The following is a 21,265-nucleotide window of genomic DNA, read 5'->3' on the forward strand; positions in this document are numbered from 1 at the left end:
TTAAACAACCTGGAAATAGGAATTTTTATCCCAATTTTACATATGTATAGATTGAATCATAGAAGATAAGTGATTGCCTGTTCCAGTTACTGTTGCTACATGACATGCCATACCAAACTTTGTGGCAAAGATAGTTGGTTTATTAGGTTCATGGGTATGTGTGTCACAAATTCAGATAGGGCTCAGCAGGCATGACTTATGTCTGTTCTTTGGGGCTTCAATTGAAAAGATTCAAGGTTGGGTGCCAGTGGAATCATGGGAGAGCTTCTTCACTGACATGTTTGGTGCTTAGAAGAGTTGAAGGTTAGGATTTCCTATGTAGAGCCATTATGTAGTTTCTCCATTTGGTTTGGCTTTTTTACTGTAGTTAGTAGGGGGAGGTCTCAGGATAGGTGGTCTTATTACATGGCAGTTCAGGGCTCTTAAGTGTAAGCATTTCAGTGAACATAGAGAATCAAGTGCCTTTATTGTTGGTACTTTTTTATAGTCTATCTACTTCTTGCTATTAATACATTATTCTTTGTTATTTGATACTTTCATGAAAATTTCTTTATAGATTACAATTGATTACAAGTTCTCGTTGTAAATGTTGCAAAGTGCTATTGATATGATTAATCCAGTCAATTTAGATTTAATCTGCTTAAAATATATTTTCCCATTGTGTTTTTTTTACAGGTTTAAAGGGATTATTTTGCATTACTAACTGGGCTCATTCACTTCTGTAGCTTAATTTTCCCATAGGGGGAAGATTTTCATTTAAGAGAAATTTTTATTATTTTTGAGTTGTGAACTCTTTCTTTCAGGTAGAAGAAGGCTGGTGGAGTGGAACCCTGAACAACAAATTGGGACTATTTCCCTCAAATTTTGTGAAAGAAATAGAGGTAACAGATGATGGTGAAAGTCATGAAGCCCAGGAGGATTCAGGTAGACTATTTAAAAATTTTTGAATAGATTTAAGTAAACCTTATGTATCATCTAGTGTTTATTTTGTATTTTTTGAAACTCTTTTCTTGCTTTTGAACTGCGAGCTTTGGTTTATCTACTTTCAGGGAAAAAATCCACCAGCTTTATGTCAGGGTCTCAAAATGAGCTAAGCAGCTAGGCAAAATAATTGAATGTTTTTTTCCTCTGATGTCTGCTTCAGCCTAGAGTAAACCTTTAATACCCTGATTGTGAAATGGTAATACTGATGTTACCTTATTTCTTCCCACTTAGGATAGGCTTACATACAGTTTTGTTCTGAGTTTGCCAATGTCCTAATTTTAGAAATTCCTGAAGTCAAAGATGTTGAAGTCAATCTTCAGTACAGATGCTGATTCCATTGAAAGATAGAAAATCACTGAGATAGGAATAAATAGAGGAGTCATAACAAATTGATGTATTATTTTATGCTACACTTACTTGAGAATGCTTGGTACCAATTCTGAAGTCAAAACTTACGTTTTGAGGATGTATAAAAACCATTAGAGAACAAATATAGGTACTGAAAACATCTGGCTTAAATTTAATGGTACACTTTTTCCTTAGCAAACTGTCCCCTGAATTACTTCTGATCCATATTGGTATTTCTTATGTTTTATAGGTATTGGATCCTCTGATATTTACTTTTAACATTAAAATTTGATATTAAAGCTTATGGTGAAATGATTTTTATGATGCCATATAAATTGAGCCCTTAAAATATGTACAGCCCTAGCTGGTTTTGCTCAGTGGTTAGAGCGTCGACCCTCGGACTGAGGGGGTCCAGGTTCAGGTCCAGCCAAGGGCATGTACCTCCGTTGCAGGCTGGATCCCCTGCTCTGGTCGAGGTGTGTGCAGGAGGCAACCAATTGATATGTCTCTCTCACATCGATGTTCTTCTCTCTCCTTTCCCTGCCTCCCACTCTCTCTGAAAAGCGATGGAAAAAATATCCTTGGCTGAGGATTTAAAAAAAACCAAAAAACAACTGCACAAAATTTAAAGTCCATATGGGACCACTAGCAAAAGAAATCAAATTTAAATTTTGATGTAGATTATTATTTTTATAATTATAAATAGTTTGGGCATTTTCTTGCACTGTTGAGCCTTATTTGAATTTTTAGTAACCTTGCAGAGTTGTATCTGTTAAAAATATACTTCCTTGCTTGTTTAACCCCTTTACAATAACAAGCATTCTAAATGTGGAGCTTTGTGATTATGGGGTGGTAAGTCAGCGGTTTAAATACCCTATAATTCCTTTTTTTTTAATTCTTAATTTTTAGGCAGAGAGTTTTTGAATATTGATTTGAATGCCAGGAAGTGAGTGCTTTGTAAGGACTTTAGGACTTCAGTGATGAAAGTATATAGTCCTTTAAGTTTTAATTTAAGAGTTTGATCTTATGCATTATGACTTAAAGAACTGACGTTCACTCTTCCTGTGTCCTAACAAAATGTAATGTCCTGTGTCTATAATTGGTATTTTAACAGTCTTTTTAGTTAGTAAAATAGTGTTTATTTCTAGTAGCTGTTATAGGAATTATTGTCAACTATACATTATAAAATGTTATTTTTTGCTTAGAGTATTGGAATGCCATATCTACCACAATTTGATTATTTTACATAGTTTCTCCTTATACTTCTTTACATTTAGTAGAGCTCTTCTGTTCTCTTCTTTTAATCAATAAACTGAAATATATGGGATGATATTCTTGGTTTGACCAGTTAAAACTCTTAGCTATTACTGCTAAGTAGATAATTCTGACTCTAGAAAAAAGGTGGACAGTATTACCTGAGTCTTCATGGGTAATTTATTTTTATGCCTTCCGTTTTCATTGAGTGACCTTAGAATAAAAGTTATAAGAGAGTCACTATTATATTTTTTATAGGAATGTGGTGAATGAATTCATAATTTGTTCTGGTTGGTTTCTATGTAAAATCTTAAGATAAAAATCTTTTAGTATTTAATTTGATGAAAAGCTTCTCAAGGGAAGTGTTATATTTCCATTTTTATAACAAAATAACTCATTTTTGTCAAATATATATAACCTTTTTTTGTTTAGTGTGTCCTTTTGCCACGTTCAGATTCTACTTACTTGCTAAGTAAGACTTGCTTTCAATTTTCCCCTTATTCTATAAAGTCAGTGACTATATCTGCTGGAATTTTCCTCCCTTGTATAATCTTTTCACCACCTTAAGCCTGTGAAAATCTCTATTTATAGATGTCTAATAAGCATCTTAAACTTAAGATGGTCAAAACTGATCTTCTGCCCTTTTCACCCAGATCTGCTCTATACACAATTTTATCTGAGTTAATGGTAACTCCTTCTCTCTCTTACTTAGACCAAAGATTTGGATTCATCTTTTACTCTTAATTTTAATCTCACGCTCTGTTTTTGTCACCTACTAAGTAAAAGTGGAGAATCTGTTTTCTTTTATTACCTCCACTACTGCTCCCTGGTGTAAGTTTTATTTTGCTGCATAATTGTAATAGCCTGTTATTTGCCATTACCTCCCTTCTGAACGTTCAGTGCTCACCTCTAGTAGCTACCCATTTTAAGAAGTCTCACAGCCTGGCTGGGTGTGGCTCAGCGGTTGAGCGTCGACCTAGGATCCAGGCAATCGGGGTTCGATTCCCGGTCAGGGCACATGCCCGGGTTGCAGGCTCGATCAATGACTCCTCATCATTGATGTTTCTATCTCTCTCTCTCCCTCTCCTTTCCTCTCTCTGAAATCAATAAAGATATATTTAAAAAAAAAAAAAAAAAAGTCTCACAGCCTTTGAACTTGCTGTATACCTTTGGGAATGTTCTTTGAGATCTCCTTATGGCATTTGATACAATTTCAGTAGCCTGCTCAGAAGTCACCTTTTCAGCGAGGCATTTCCTGATAGCTCTGTGTAGAACAGCCAAAAGTTCCCACCCCCCATTCTAATTCCCTTGTCTTCTTTCATCTTTGGTGTACTTGTTATTAGTCCTTATTAATTTTCTTACTGTCTGTCTACCCCCGTGTTAGAATATACATTTTATTTTGTTCATTGCTGCATACCCAGTTTTTAGAATATTGGCATATTGACGCTCAATGAATGAATGAAAAGTCTTTTGTGGTGTACAGAGAATTTTTTAAGCACTTTGTTATGTTAAATTCTCATAACTTTTGAGGAGGTTAGTTCTCTTCCATTTTAAAGGTGAAGAAATTGTAACAGATTATTCAACCATGGAGTGGTAAAAATCATAATTGAAATTTTGAACTTTCTACGTTACTATGCTGTTTAATATATGGGGATATGGATATAAATGATTCTCACTGTTTTAACCATTTGGTTTGCCTGTTGTCTCTCAATTTTTAAAAAAAATCATACCTGCAGAACTGTCTTCTCGTGTACTTTTAGCCCTGTGAGAGTTATGAGTAGTGATATGTGATTCAGTGGCATTTCCCATGGATGGAGTCAGTGCATTCTTAAATTTGAAATTTGAAAGACAAATCCAGTGAAGAGAGATTCCTAATATAAATGCTATTATTTAATAATTCAAAATTCATGTATTTGCTTATTTAATATATTGAGTGCTAATTGGTGAACATATTATGCAAGGTTCTGGGAATACAATAATGAACAACATAAGCATGATTCTTTCCCATATTTGAAGCTTTTGGTCCTTTGAGAAAGAAAAGACTATTGATTAAACAAGTGATTATAATTCCACATGAGAAATGTTTGTGACGGGAAAGTTTAGTGCGCTATAGATGCATGTAAGAGAAACCAAATTTAGCAGTATATAAGGGAATGCACCCCAGAGGAAGTTACAGATTGAGATCCCAGAAAAGGTAGGAAATCCCTAGGCAAGTTTGTTTCAGAGGGTGAACAAAGAGCATAGTGTTTTCAAGATCGTGAGACATTCAATTTAGAGGGATTGTAGAGTATATACTTGGATGTGGTGAGTGTTGAGACTGGAGAAATTATTCGGTCACGTTTAAGAAGGCATTACAAAAATGCTAAACTCTGACACCAAGAAGCCTTAAAGGGGAGTTGAAATGATTAGATTGTTTTTTAGATAGATTGGTTTGGTTGCATTATTGAAAGTGGATTGGAGATGAGTAAGACTGGGATAGGGAGATTAGTTGAAAATGTTTTGATAATTAAGGTAGAAATAGTATCAGTTTATATTAGAGTAATGATCATGGGGATGGAGAAACATGGGTAGAATAGGAGCTAAATAGGTGGTATAAAGAACTGCACCTTGTGATGATGGGATATGGGAATGACTGAGAAAGAAGAGCTAGTGGCTACCAGATTTTTGGCTCAACTTTATATGCTTCAGTCTTATATTTCATATCTTTGCCCAAAGATGTATATTTGACATGTTCTTGTTAAGGATCTTGTATAATATGATTTTTTGGATTTATTAATTAGCATTTTACTAATTAAAAATACCTAAATTGTTACTGTTTAACACAGTAACATTCAGAAAAACATCAGTATAAAGTGCATATTACTCTTTTGAATATGTTAGTACTCGGCCATTTGAGTATTATTTTTACTTGGCATTTTTTATGAGGAGGTACAGAATGTAAACAGTCTGGAAGGGGAGTATCAGGAGTCTCGTGATGTTAGGTGTCCTTCTTAAGAAACACATTGTTCTTTCAGAATCTGTATGGACTGGGCCCACCTTATCTTTCTCCTCTCTGGGGAATGGGAATGACACTGCGCCTGGATCGGTGACACAGCCAAAGAAAATTCGAGGGATTGGATTTGGAGATATTTTTAAAGAAGGCTCTGTGAAACTTAGGACAAGAACATCCAGTAGTGAAACAGAAGAGAAAAAATCAGAAAAGGTAATGTGGGTAAACTTTACGTAGATTAACTTCACCATTTCTCTCATTTAAAAAAAAAAATTATTCTAGCCCTAGCCGGGTTGCTCAGTGGTTAGTGTGTCAGCCTGCAGACTAAAGGGTCCCAGTTTTGATTCCGGCCATGGGTGCGTACAAGTACCCTGGTCGCAGACTCAATCCCCAGCCCTGGTTGGGGCGTGTGTGGGAGGCAACCAATCAGTGTGTCTCTCTCATATCAATGTGTCCCCCCCCCCCCCCACTCTCTTTAAAAGCAATGGAAAAATATTCTCAGGTGAGGATTTTTTTTAAAAAATTATTTTCAGTGAGAGAGAGAGGAAGGGAGAGAGAGAAACATCGACCTCTTGTTCCACTTGTTTATGCATTGGTTGGTACTTGTATGTGCCCTGACCTGGGATCAAACCTACAACCTTTGTATATAGGGGTGATGCTCTAACCCACCGAGACACATCGGCCAGGGCTCAGTAAGCATTTTTTAAAATGTAAAAGTCACTTTGCAACTCTTAAATATCCTTTTTTGAGGTTACTGGTCATTGATTAAGAAGTTTGAGAAACTCTTTTCAAGTTTATAGTGATTAATGTGTATGTTTGATTTTTATAAAATTAGAATGTTTTGTGGTAAATTTAACACAAACTCTCCTTAGTGGAAGCTTTAGAGTTTTAGTTGTTATAGTTTAAAAATAGAAAAGATAAGCCTTTTTTTTTCCTTTTAAAACTAAGAATATGTATATTTAAATAAAGCTAAATATATATATATTTAATCTGAAGTAGGCCTCAAATGGGCCATTTTAAAATGGCTTTGCAATGAGAAACTAAGTGTATTAGGTGCTGCTTGACTTTTCTCTGGTTTGTCAGCAATGGTGAAACCTACTCATCCCTCTCTAAATATATGGAGAACTTTATTTTTCTTTAGCATTTCACTGGAATTGTGAAATAAATCAAAGTGAATGTACCGTAAATTATAAGCTCTAATGAGAGATATTAAGCTAAGTTCTTAAGTTTTTATTTTGGGGGAGAAATAGCTACAATCTTAAGGGCATTTATTTCAAAGCTGTTGTCCCTGTTGTTAACATCTGGGAGCTTCAGATAGGTTATACTTGTTTCAGATAGGAGTCTTTCCCGTGACATTTAGGGTATTGTTTCCCTTGTAGTTCTCATTTGTATGTTTTTATTTAACTCTTAAAGAGTTTATGGTATTTTAGTATTTACTTGCCTAGTGTAGCTGTATTTCACTTTTAAAAAAAATAGCTCAGCCGGGCATGGCTCAGCGGTTGAGCATCGACCTAGGACCCTGGAGATCGCGGTTTGATTCCCAGTCAGGGCACATGCCTGGGTTCCAGGTTCGATCCCCAGTCGGGGACATGCAGGAGGCAGCTGATTTATATTTATATTTATATATCTTCATTGATTTTACAGAGAGGAAGGGAGAGGGAGAGAGAGAGAGATAGAAACATCAATGATGAGAGAGTCATTGATCGGCTACCTCCTGCACACCCCCCACTGGGGATCGAGCTCCAACCTGAGCATAAGCCCTGACCAGGAATTGAACCACGTTTTCCTGGATAATAGGTTGATGCTCAACTGCTTAGCCATGCAGGCCAGGCTGTATTTCACTTTTAAGACTGCTTTGGTTGGTGAAATATATTCTGAAATTTTCTAACATATCTAGTTTGAACATTTTTTTTCTTTCCTAGCTTGCTACATATTTTCTCATGTAATTATGATCTGAGTTCAGGAAAGAAAACTTGTACTTTGTACCCTATCTTCTCCCATCTCTGAGACATCCAGCCTTAAGGTTATGGCTAATCAATTCTTGGTTTTAAAGATAAAGATTGGAGTTCTTGGTGGATTTTTGGAGTCTTGCTGTAGCCATGTAACCACTAGGAATGTTGGAGAGGCAATGTCTGCATTAGCAGGGCCATTATAGTAAATGATCTCAGGCTCCCCTTTCCAACTCCAAAGTTTAGGATTACAGTGGTACCTCAGTTTTCTAATGTAATCCATTCTGGAAGATTGTTTGAGTTCTGAAACGTTTGAAAACCAAGGGATCCACAGTGACAGCTAGGCCTCAGGATCTTGTACTCAGTGGAGGCCATGTGGCATGTTCGATTTGCAAGGTGTGTTCGAAAACCAAAGCATTTACTTCCGGGTTTACAGCGTTGGTAAACCGAAATGTTTGTCAGCAGAGACATTTGAAAACCAAGGTACCACTGTATATTGAAACATTTCATGACAACACTAACAATTTTTTTTTTTATTAAATATTAAGAATGTCTTTATTAAACAAAGTAAAAGTACAAAAACAAATATGTGCCTTTTCCCTAAAGGCCACTGCTTTAAAGTGCTCTTATTTCTGGCTCAAGAATCATCTGTTTTGCTTTGGAAGGTCTTTCAGGACAACTTGAGTACTCTTGTCAGATGGCAGTAGCAAAGGTGAATATGTGGGCAAAACATTAGTAATGGCATTTAGAAGAAGATGCCTGCCCAGACCCACCAGTTGCAGGTCCAGGTGGGTGAATAACACACAACTGTGGAACAGGAATTCACATCTGTTTTCTGGGTGTGGGTCCTCTGGTAGTTTGAAGACTTGGTGGCACATTTTTAGCTTGTTTTGTCTTTCCTGGTGAATCTCAAGGCTTTATATCACAAGCAGAGTGTTTTGCTGCTGGAAAAACTGAGTAAGAGTCTGCTTCTAGATATTTAACAAAAAGTTCTGAAAAAGAACCCTTATGCATGGACTACTGGCCTCAGAGGTGTGTGGGGGACACTTTTTGATCTCAGCCACTTGGTCATCCACCTGCCTTGGTCTTCGCTGAGCAACTCTATTCCTTCACTTTTGATATGCAGGGTGCTTCCTATTGTAACACTTAATGACCTTTGTGTTTTGATGTTTGAAAATATCCTCTAAAGAGGTTTCTCATTTGGACTGTGTTGACTTTTCCTTTTGTGCTACGTAGTATAAGTTCATTAATTTCTTTTTTAGGTTATCTAGCACTACCTTTTCTACCTCATTTTGTTATTTAAATTCTTTAATTTGTTCTTCCTTCTAATTCAAGCCAGCATCCCTTTATCCAGACACCCCTGTAACACCCCCAGTTTTCTGTCTAGACTATCTGCCTTTCAGCTGGTACCAACTTCAGGTTAGCTAGTGCGTGAGCATACTACTTTTCTTGTTCTTGAGACACAGAAAGCTGTAGTGCACTTTCATCTCTCCCCGTGGTGATAACATTGTTCCTGCAGTGACTGTACCTGCAGACTAGCTTGATGGCTTGCCTTTTCCATTGCTTTAGAAGACAAACCTGACTTTTCCTCCAGTACTGACTTTCCTTCTAAGATTAGCTGCTCCATCTTCTGCAGCCCAAGCTTCTGGCAGAGGAGAATCTTGTGATGCTAAAGCATGGTTAAGGGATCTCTCCAGGTCCTGGTTTAAGTATAATTCTTTGTCATGTAAATATTGAACTTCCTCTCTAAGACAGTTTACCATTTGTTTCTGTTTCAGTGCCAGCATGACTTCATTTAGCTCCTGTTGAAACATAACTGTTTCTTGCTGGAGTGATGCTACTGCCTGTAAAAGCTGACTTAATTCCCCTGTCTTGCTCTGTTCTTTTTTTTTTTCCAGTAGTTGCTTTACAGCAAGAGCCTTTTTCGTCATTGCAGCATATTCCAGTTCTTTCTCTTTCCTCATTGTAGAAAGTTGCATATTTGCCTCTTGTAGTGCTTGATTTTCTGTTTCCTTTTCCCATGAAGTTTTCTACTGTTTTTTCATTTTCGTGTTTGAGTTTCCACATGTCACCTTCAAAATTCAATAGTCTCTCATTCAGATTGGTTACTGCCTGCCTCAAAAGTTTCTTTTCACTCACTTTATTAGTGAAATTTTCACTTAAAGAAAGGATTGCATCACTTTTGGCTTTGATTAAGAACTCTCTTTCCTTAAGTAGGCCTTATAAAACATCTTGTTTCTCCTTTAGCTGCTTAACTTCTGAATCAGTTTGTTCACGTTGTCTTTCTAGTTCAGAGGTTGCAGTGATTGAATCAGACAATCTCCGGGATCTTTCTCCAGGGTTCTCATTGTTGCTTCTTTTTTCTGCATTGATTTCCTCAGCCCTTGAAGCTCCTTTTGGAGCAGTTTAGAAGACTCACTGAGTTCATCAGGCATCAGTGCCTTCAGAGAGACTGCATTCTGTGGTCATTGACCCTGTGGAGGGCTGCTGTGGAATAAGCTCAAACTGACCTAAAAGAGCATCGTTGGCTTTGCAGAGCTGCTCTGTGCTGAGCTGAATTTGTGCTGGTTCCTTCTCCAAATGTTGATTGTTGTCAATGAGATTGTTATTCTGGTTGAGACTACTCCGTCTCATTATTTTATTTTCAGTATCAGACAGTGCTTGTTGCGCTCTCAACACTTCTTTCATGAATGTACTTTGGTGAAGAACTTTTTTCTTTTTCGTCACCTTATTAATTTGCTTCGTAATATTTCAATTCACATTCTTCAGTTTTTTCTGTTGCTCATTTTTCTGGAGTTGTTCTCTTCTTAAAACATCTCTCATTTTGTACAGAAGATAAATTTTTTTTGAGGGATTTAATTCTGATTTAAAGTCCTTTGGCCTTGGTGGGCTGTTTTTTGTTTTTTTCTCCCCTCCCCCCCCCCCAGTTTGTAGAATTTGAATAGATTTTTGCATATCATTAATTTTAGAGGCATCAGTTTCTCTGATTTCAGAGCCACCCTGCTGTAAAAGATTTCCAAGTTCAATTTTTTTTCTTCTTATTCATTTATTTTATCTTGATACCTACATCTTATTTCTTCCACTTTTTGTTTGTGAACATTCTGCAATATTGCCATTTCAAGTTGATGGTCATCAATGTATTTGTTTTGCTTCTGTTTAAATTTCTTGATGGTACTTGATGGAGTTTGTAGAATTCATGGTGATCATAGCTGTTTGCTGTGAAAGGCTGAGCAAAACACCTCCAATGGCTAACTTCAGCCTCAAGTGTTACAACTTTGACAGTTTGTTTATTTCCTGTTGTGGTGAAATCATGTCAGGAAAGTCCATGTCACCTCCATTGCAAGTTGAAGCATGAGGGTTGATGTCATCGTCCAGTGGAGGTGATGCAGGATTGATGGAACAAGGTCAGCTCCAGAATTTTCTGAGTGGCTGACTGCAGCTTATTCTTTAGCACTGTCTGTCTTCCTCTCAGAAGTTTGATCTCTAAGTCTTTCTGCTGTGGGCTAGGTCAGTAAGCAGCAGTTTGCAGTTTCATTTGAAGCTCTGATGGTCATACTTCTGTTCTAGATACTACAGAGAGTTTCAAGTCTCTCATTCTCTGCTCTTAACATTGCCTGAGTGACTTCAACCTCCTTCCTGTTAGACTCAGGTGTCTCTTCCTCTTTTTTTGATTCCTTCTTCAGCACCTCTTTTGTGAAGTTAGAGATGTGTCCTGTGAGGAAGCCACACTGCTGCCCACTTTCTCTAGGGAATGGCTTAAGCCAGAACCAAGGCCACTAAACCAGGAGGCCATTGCTGTGGGTCATAGGACTGATCTGGTTGGCTCTGCCAAAAGCCTCCAGAGCAGTTGGACAACTGCGCCAACTGTCCAGGAATTGCTTCATGGGCAGGGCTAAGGATCGAATCACAATCATCCATTTCGAGGCAATGCTTGAGTGGTGGAAGGATCTTTCCACGTGGAGGCACCTGGGAGTTGGGAGGTCTGGTCTGCGCCTGACAAGGGGGGCTCCTCTGTCCCCTCTATCTCAGTTATCACACAGTTCGTGTTGTCCTGCAGCTTGTGATTTCCATGACACCATTTCTTTTTGCATTTGAGGTGGAATTCACAAAGTGACACACATTCATCTTAAGAGCACAAATGGATGATATTGGACAGATGTCCATGCCTGTGTGTTGACACCTACACTAGTAACCTTTTCATTGCCATTTATAATGGCCACTACTCCAGAGTTGTGATTATGATAGTAGTTTCAAGGTCACCCTACATGATGGGCTTTCGAGGCTTGCTTTCATCACTGATCTAGGAATTGATAAAGTAGGGAGAGCATTTGCTATGTTTGTAGGTGACACTGGGTTGGAAGATACGCTTGTTAGAATTGGGAGGAATTAAAGTGAGTATCTTAAAATTTAAACACAACAGCCCTGGCCAGGTCGCTCAGTTGGTTAGAGCATCATCCCCTACTCCAGAAGGTTGTTGATTTGATTCCCAGTCAGGGCACATACCTAGGTTGAGGGTTCCATCCTGGGTCGGGGTGAACCAATCAAAATTTTTCTCAGATTGATGTCTCTCTCTCTCTCTTTCTCTCCCCCCTTCCCTCTTTCCTAAATCAATACACGTATTCTTGGGTGAAGATTTTAAAAAAAGTTAAACAGAACATACAGTGATAGATAAGTTAGTGGTATGTTCAGATTTTTAACTAAGCAGTTAAGTCTAAGGTCAAATAGAGTGCTATTTCTGGGGATAGGACTCAAGGAAACAGTGAAGGACTTAACTGCAGTAAAATATAGTGGAAAATTGTCTACTAGACTATAGTTTTAATAAGACTATAGTGATAATGACATTAATAGTATTTTCATTTCTATAGCAGCAATGAAGTATTGAGACTTTTTTCTCTGTCTCACTGTAAGGAAGATTAGTGATGTTGTCTAAGAGCATACTGACATTCTGGTGTCATATTTTCTAGGTTTCAACCTGGGTTCTACTAAATTACTCTGATCATGGTCAAATTATATATCTGTTTCCTTGTCTATAGGAGGAGTGCCTACCTTATGCAGGGGGTTCTGCAGATTAGTTATAATGAATGTAGAGTGCTTAGCTCAGGGATTGATCCATAGTAAGTTTCTAAATGCTATCCCTAATTTTAGAGGTTCTAAAGTTAGGATACTGTATTGTGAGTATCATAGTATTTTTTTAATCATACAACCAGGAAGTTTTAAAAGTTAGAGGTTCTGAGCTATCATTTAAGTCACCTTTGAGAGTGTTCTCTTTTTCATGGCAGAGTTTTTAATAACATTTCTAACCTGGCTGTAAGTACCACTAGGGAAAGCTGTGTAACTGTAAATGGAAAATTTGTTTAACAGTATTATGTTTATTCTAACTTAAAATAGTTGATCTCACCATGGCCGGTGTGGTTAAGTGGTTAGAGCATTGGCCCGAGCACCAAAGGGTGGGTCACCAGCTTGATTCCCCATCAAGGGCATGTACCTGGGTTTTCGGGTTCACTCCCAGTCCCTGGTCGGGGCACATGCGGGAGGCAACCAGTTGATGTGTCTCTCTCACATTGATCTCTCTCACCCCGCCCTCCCTTCCACTCTCCCTGAAAAGCAGTAGAAAAAATATCCTCAGGTGAGGATTAACAACAACAAAAAATAGTTAATCTCATCCTTTTCTGTTGTAGCCCTCGATCCTACAGTCACTAGGATCCAGAACTCAGAACATGGAGATAACAAAAACAGACACTGAAGGTAAAACTAAAGGTGAGTGTTTCAATAAAACTCTTATACTAGGAATGAAACATGCTCAAATATATTATTAGATTTGTTGAAGACATTTGTCAACACTGTACTACTTGGTCAGAGTATTAAATTCTGCTAGATATAGCCACCATGAGGTCGAGGATTTTAATATGTTTTGTGCACTGATGTTTCACTCCCACAGTTAGAATGTGCTGGGAGCATAGCAGGAGCTTAGTAAGTAGTTGAATGAATGATAGTGAAATTGTTACTTAATTCCACATATAGTATTGGCTGAAATTATTAAATTCATTTTAATAGCTTCTAGTGTACATTTCTTGGCACTACATAGAGATTTAGTAACTTTGTTGAAACAGTCAATTTATATAAGCTACATTATTTACATTCTTTATTTTAGCTAAGGAATATTGTAGAACGTTATTTGCCTATGAAGGTTCTAATGAAGATGAACTTACTTTTAAAGAGGGAGAGATAATCCATTTGATAAGTAAGGTAAGATCTTTCTCATTTTTCACTGAATCATATCATGAAATTCATTCATAGAAACAATTTTCAGTATTCTTACAATCCCCCTACCATGTGAGCTCTAGAAGAGCTGGGACCTTGTGTTGTTTGTTTCTGTGTCCTGAGAACCGAGCACATAGTGAGAGGTTGGTTTTTTTGTTTGCTTGTTTTTAGGAAACTTTTATTATCTTTGTTATAATTGATATATTGGGAATTATTTTTTTACCATCATGTTGCATTTTTTCTTCAACCTTAACCCACCTCCAGTTTCTGTTCTTATTTTCTTTTACCTCACTGCATTTTTTTTCACCCAATGTTTTTGTATTGTTTGTAATATATTTTTAAAAAACCCATAAGGAATATAAGGAAACAATTTAAATGTCCCTCAACATGTAAATGATTATGAAACTTTATACTGTGGAAAATAGTGCAACTATTTAAAAGAATAAGGTAGTTTTACAACTTTGAATGGATTGAGACAAAAGAAAAAAAACCCCCAGTATTATTGGAATCCTATAATTAGAATTTGTAATAGAGCAAAGTTATAAGTATTTTGTTTATGGTGTAATTCTGTTGAATAGTTTTTGAAATTTCTTTCCATTGTTTTATTTATTTTTTCAATCCTCACTTGAGAATACCTTTCCATTGCTTTTTCAGAGAGAGTAGAGGGAAAGTGGGGGTGGGGGGTAGGGGGTGGGGGGTGGGAAGAGAGAGAAACATCCATGTAAGAGAAACACATCTACTGGTTGCCTCCTGCACTTGCCCAGCTGGAGGCTGGGAGGGAACCTGCAACCAGGGTATGTGCCCTTGACCAGAAATCGAACCTAAGACCCATGCACAGTCCGATGCTCTAACCACTGTGCAACACTGGCCCAGGCTCTTTCCATTGTTTTAAATTAACAATCAGGTGGTTCACTGTGTGCCATTTTGAATGTTCGTACAGTTTGGACTAATCATGGAAGGATGGCATTTGGAAGGAATTGAAGAGCTTGTTAATTTCTAAAGCAAGTCAGTAATGTGGATAATATTTAGTATATAAAATGTTGGGTAGAAGGTTTAGAAGATACAGTTTGGAAATTCAGATTTTCTCTTCACCCTCCTCTCCCACTTTTCTTTTTCCTTTCTCCTCTTAGAGAACTTTTTATCCTTGTAAATTAAATATTACTTAATTTACTTAAAATTAAACCCAATTTTATAACTACTGCTAGAAGCAATATGCGAGGAATATTTTCTATTAGGAGGACCTCATCTGTTTAGGCTTTTTTTCTTTTCCTTGTAAAAATCATGGAATTCAAGTTTTCTGTAATTTTTTCCATATTTAAAGAGAACCCCTATTGTCTTTATCATTCTTCATGTTGCATTTTAGGAGACTGGAGAAGCTGGCTGGTGGAAGGGTGAACTGAATGGTAAAGAAGGAGTATTTCCAGACAACTTTGCCGTTCAGATAAATGAACTGGATAAGGACTTTCCAGTAAGCTTTTATTTTTCAATGATGATAATAGTTTAAAGAACCTTTTGTCAATATATATATTTTAAAACAGAGTTTTTACATTGTTACTGAATAACTTTATGAGGGTGTTTTAGATTCATATCTTTGGGTAACTTACTTGAATTATAGTAAAAACAAAACAATATTTCAGTTCTGTGCTTTTTTGTGGTTTTCTTTCCCCACTGATAATACTGGGGAGTAACCTTTGACTCATTACTTTATTATAATTAAGGGAGGGAGGGGGAGGAAGAAGAGGGCAAAGAGTAGAAAGGGAGCACCTGCAATAATATCGACACTAAAAACTTGTAATAAAAAAAGGCAGAGCCTGGCCGGCATGGCTCAGCAGTTGAGCATTGACCTAGGATCCAGGAGATCATAGTTTGATTCCCGGTCAGGGCGCATGCTTGGGTTTGGGCTTTATCCCCAGTAGGGAGTGTGCAGGAGGCAGCCGATCAGTGACTCATCATTGCTGTTTCTGTCTCCCTCTCCCTTCCTCTCTCTGAAATCAATAAAGATACATTTAAAAAAGGCATAAAAGAGACAAAAACATACACTCACAAACACATACACACACCCCTTCTAATATGGGAACAGTTGTCCTTAATAAATTGTAAAAAATAAAATACTGCATGCAATGGGGGGAAAAATAAGAAAAAATGTTGGCCATACTAGTTAGATAAATTAGCACTTGCCTGGAAGAAATTATATTTTTATTTAATTTTGTTGAAAATAAGGCAGTGTAGATCTTAACTGTTATTTCAGTGCATGTTTGGGAGGGTAAGAAGTGGACTTTGCCTTCTTAATGGATTTAATGTATCTGTTTCACTTCTCACGGTGAATAAAGTGAATCTTGAGTTTCATCAGTAACCTTTTGCTTTTTTGCAACTTGATGTCTTTTTTCCCCCATAGAGCAATGGATCTAATTGAGTTTTAAAAATATGTAGAGGGGGAGGGAGTGAGAGTGCATATACACAGCAAGACAGTCTACCATATTTGAATTAGGGCAATACAGAAATCTCTTAATTTTTTCAGTCTTTCATTTAATTAAGTGAATTATCAGGTTACTCTGTGGATGCTCACACTGTCTGATGCCTTTCCTTCCCTGGATTTGGTTCACTGTTGATTCAGCCTTCAGTCTGCTTTATTTTTATACTTCCCCCGCCCCCATTTATTGATTCGAGAAAGAGAATTGTTGGTTGATTCTTTTATGTGCCCTGACCTGAAACCTGAAACCGTGGTATATGCAGAGAGAGGATGCTCTAACCAACTGAGCTGCCTAGCCAGGGCCTATACTTTTCTAAATGAACACATTTTTTTGGTCTTTTATTAGATCCTTATATATTATTGATTATTAGTTATTTTTAATTTGGGAAAAACCAAATTCACATACTTAAAAATGTGTCTCCAGTTTTTTAACTCATTAAATGAAGTCTTAAGTAGTAAGTGAATCCTTATAAATCTAAAAGAATATGAATAAATTGAGGAAACAGACCTTTGCCTTTAATCTTCTCTTTGGGAGTTCTGAAAAGTCAAGAATGAAAGCTACATATATTTATTAGTTGCTTTTTTTTTTTAAACAATCTGAATTTCCTTCTTTCCCTTTCCCTACCACCCCTCCCCACTGAACTCAGCTGTTAGACACAGTGAAACGATGCACAGAAATCTTAAACTACGGGAGGCAGAACAGAATGTTTTTGCTTATCATTAAGAATTTATAGGTTTATCTAATACTGATAAATTTAGAAATTTTATTTTTAATATATCTATTGATTTCAGAGAAAGGAAAGGAGAGGGAGAGAGAGAGATAGAAACATCAATGATAGGAGAGTCATTGATCGGCTGCCTCTTGCACGCCCCTGACTGGGAATGGAGCCTGCAACCCGGGCATGTGCCTTGACCAGGAATCGAACCCCAATCGCCTGGATCCTAGGTCGACGCTCAACCGCTGAGCCATACCCGTCCGGGCTAGAAATTTTTGAATTTTGATCAAGGAGATATTCTAATAGAATAAAGTTTTTCCGTGACATTTTGTTGAGTTAGGATTTTATAATTTTTAGCAGGTAAGGGTTAGAGAGATGTTCATATAATTTTGATTTTTAGTGAGCAGAAATTATTTTAACTATATTTAGTATATGTTGAACTGTTTTTACCATTATTATTTTACCATTATTATTTTAATAGAAACCAAAGAAACCACCACCTCCTGCTAAGGGTCCAGGTATGTAAGAAAACTATTATTCAGTTTGCTGTTTTCATATCTTTTAAGTTCTAAAGTGGTGAAATTGGGTCTTATATACACCATTTATTTCTATTAGCAAAAAAAAAAATGTATGTGCTTTATATGAATTTTTAGAAATATATAAAAATTGAGTGCTCACATGCATTAATATCTGTTACTATTGTTCAAAGTACAAGGTATATAAAATAGGAATTTTGAAAATAATTTGTATGCTTTAGTTCTATATGATTTTGAGTTAAGAGAATTGACTAAGTTAAAATCTGCTGAGTAAACTTAATATATTGACCTGACAAAACCATTTTTTCTGTCTTTTCAAATGAAATCCATTTGTTAATGTCTCAAACAAATACTGATTATTTATGCACTCTTCTTTAAGAGAGTGTGCTAGTGATTAAACAAACTACAAGAGTTTATTTTTTTAAACAGTTGAATTAAACAAACCTAGAAGAGTTTTCTAGAGTTAATGTTTTATAATGCTCTTTGTCTATTTCTGTGAATTCCAAAGCCTCCAATTTCTGATGTTTATAAATATGGTACAGTTTTTTTTCTTGAAAGATTTTCTCTTTTTAGAATAATGCAAGCTGTTTCTTGCTCAGTGGTTTTTAGCTTTGTATTTGCTGACCTAATCCCAGAGCATGGAAAGCTCAAGTGAGAAGTAATTTTTATATAAGATAGTATTGACGGCTTTTTAGACACTAATTTGGTCTTACAAAGTTATTAAAATTATATAAAACATTTAATTCCAAAATGACAGCAGCATTTCACGCCTCAACAGCCAATATCGTACAGCACAACAATAGAATATTTCCATCATTATGGTTAGTTATACTGGACAGTGGTGGTGTAGCAGACGTAACACTTTGATTTGACAAAGGAACTGAGATTACAGTTATTACTTAATCATGCTAACAGTGGCAGGTTTAGCATTAAATTGAGCCTAATCTGTTATTGTTCTTTCTGTTAAACCATGTTTTCATCTGATGTTATTTTTAAACTAACCTTTACTTTTTAGTAGTATAATTGTTCTTGTGCTCTAAAACGATTTTTTTTTTAAAAGTATGAACTTTGTGTTTTTCCTTAGCCCCAAAGCCTGAGCTGATATCTGCAGAGAGAAAGTATTTTCCTGTAAAGCCTGAAGAAAGAGGTGTGGCTAATTTTTCCACTTTTAGAAAAATAACTCTTTCTTCTGTTGTCATTCTAAAGAAAAACATCTCTCCACACTGGGTTTAGTGTTTACTTTTCAATGTGTGGTGTGTTCTGGGAGGAAGTAGTTTGCCAGGATCCATTAGGAAGTTAAGATTTTACTCAAACTGATAACCAGTTTACATTCATTAAACTGTTAAACCATTTCTTTAGTAAGGATGTAGTATTTATTCATAGTTATTTCAAATGCTGTATAAGAAAACTAAGCATAAACATTTTTATAGTGACCTAGTTGAAATAAATTAAATTTTTTTTTTTTAGGGATCTGTAAATAAGTGTTCTTATTTAAAACATGGAAGTGGGTTATTGTGTATTATTTAATTTTCATTTCATTTGTCCTGTAAACTTGAAAAGTTATTTAAGGTACCATATGTATTTTGTTAAAAAACATTACTTATTTTGTGTAGTTATTATTAATTTGGAGAATATACCTCCTTCGTACAGAAAGATCTGGAATGGTTATGTCTAGTAGATGAGGCTATATGTGCATGCAAAAATTTGAATAATGTTTTAGAATGGTTTTGTTTCTACTGCCTGTCTTTGTCTCTTACCTAAAGTGTGATTGACCTCTCTTAACTGATTTCTTCTAATCTAGTTCCTTTTTTGGCTTATATTTTACATCTTTTCAGAATTTATTTTTTAATAGACTATGTTTAGAACAGGTGTTTTTTTTTTAATTTATTGGTTAGAGAGAGAGAGATAAACATTGATTTGTTGTTCCACTTATTTATACATTCATTGGTTGATTCTTGTATGTGCCCTGACTGGGAATCTAACCTATAACCTTGGCGTATTAGGACAATGCTCTGACCAACGGAGCTACCCAACCAGGGCTAGAACAGTTTTAGAGTTAAGTAAAATTGAGCAGAGAGCGTGTACTCCCTACCTACACACATGCTTAAACTTCCCCACTATCAACATCCTGCACCAGAGTGGTACATTTATTAAAATCAGTGCACCTCCATTGACACACATCATCCAAAGATTGTAGTTTTCATTAGGGTTCACTCCTGGTATTATACATTTTATGAGTTTGACAAATGTGTTATTTGAAAAATGTATGTTTGTAATATCATACAGAATAGTCTCACTGCCCTAAAAATACTCCCTGCTCTGCCTTTTCATTTCTCCTTACACTTAATCCCTGACACTCACTGATCTTTTAATTTTCTCCATAGTCTTGCCTTTTTCAGAATGTCATAATAGTTGTCATATATAGCATGTAGCCTTTTCACATTGACTTCTTTTATTTTGTAATATGTCTTTAATGTTTCTTGAAGTCTTTTCAGAATTTGATGACTCATTTCTTTTTAGCGCTGATTAATATTCTATTGTCTGGGGCCATTAACCTATTAAAGGGTTGCTGTCAAGTGTTGGCAGTTATGAATAAAGCTGCTCTTAACATCTCTATGCAGGATTTTTTGTGTACATAAGATTTCAGTTCACCAGGTTAAATACCAAGGATTGTTAGATCATATGGTGAGAGTATGTTTAGCTTTGTAAGAAACCACCAAACTCTTCCAAAGTGTGTGTACCATTTTGCATTCCCACCAACAGTGATTAAGGGCTCAGGTTGCTCAACATCCTGGCCAGTATTTGGTGGTGTTGGGAACTGATTCCAAATTATAGTTTTGTTACCATCTTCTACCGTTTTCACTCACTAAATGCAGCAACTACTTATAGTTTTCTCCCTGAATATGTTATACATCTTTGTAGCTTTATCTCTTACTCATTATTTGAACTGATCTTTGCCTGCATGTGCTAGGCAGAGTGCCAAGGTTTGGGAAAACCTCAGCATAATGCTGCTGATTCCAAAGAAATAATCTGGAGAACTTGCTGTGAAAGACATGGGTTTATTAGGACTTACGTGTGCACTGGGGGTGGCCAGCTGGTGAAGTTTTCCCACTGCACCAGCTGCCACCGGTGAAGTTGAACCGCTAAGTCCCATCTGCCACACGGGGGGCAGCCGGCCTGTGCTATTGTTTCGCCGCCACCCAGACATTCCCAGCACAAGGTTTTGTAGAGAACAGAAAACAGAGAAATGCAGGGCATGCAGGGCAAGGGGGACAGGCTGTGTGAAATCAAAACACTAGCTCTTTTCTTGACTGAGGAGCTGGCTAGGCTCCCAAGGTCTCATAGTGTGTGCTTACTTATGGCCTTCACTGTATTTCCTACAAGGTGGGAGGGGAAGTTGGAGCATGGGAAGGGGCCCATGTTCCCATTTACCGTACAGCATGGAAGTTTTACTTCCTTTTTTCCATTTGAGTATTTTTAATTTGATTTAAAATAATTTATACTTAATAAAAGCATTTCTTAATTTCAGATTAGTCCTTTGTGGTATTGCTATTGTTAGGTCTGATTTTTGGATCAGTTCATTATACTACTTGGTTATAATATTTGTACACATGAAACTCATGTAGAAGTGTGTTGCTGGCTTCATCATTATATTTCTTTTATAGTCCTCTCCATTAAGTAGATAGTGGTTTGTTAAAATTCAGATACTGACTTCTTTTTTCTGCGATCAGTGAGTTGATCTTATAAACAAAATCGAA

At 36.5% G+C, this 21,265-nt stretch overlaps 1 protein-coding gene across 1 annotated transcript in view; it reads left to right on the forward strand.

Annotated features, from left to right (window-relative positions):
- The window catches only part of CD2AP (CD2 associated protein), a 98,669-nt gene that overhangs the window by 47,353 nt on the left and 30,051 nt on the right, over positions 1-21,265 (forward strand). The window contains exons 5-11 of the mRNA XM_081141592.1: positions 804-924; positions 5,601-5,788; positions 13,203-13,281; positions 13,676-13,770; positions 15,149-15,253; positions 17,453-17,489; positions 18,592-18,654. Of these exons, the coding sequence (XP_080997718.1) occupies positions 804-924; positions 5,601-5,788; positions 13,203-13,281; positions 13,676-13,770; positions 15,149-15,253; positions 17,453-17,489; positions 18,592-18,654 (688 nt within the window). The remainder of the gene's footprint in view (positions 1-803; positions 925-5,600; positions 5,789-13,202; positions 13,282-13,675; positions 13,771-15,148; positions 15,254-17,452; positions 17,490-18,591; positions 18,655-21,265) is intronic.

The sequence above is a fragment of the Miniopterus schreibersii genome, assembly GCF_964146895.1.
Source record: "Miniopterus schreibersii genome assembly, chromosome: 6".
Taxonomy (NCBI): Eukaryota; Metazoa; Chordata; class Mammalia; order Chiroptera; family Miniopteridae; genus Miniopterus; species Miniopterus schreibersii.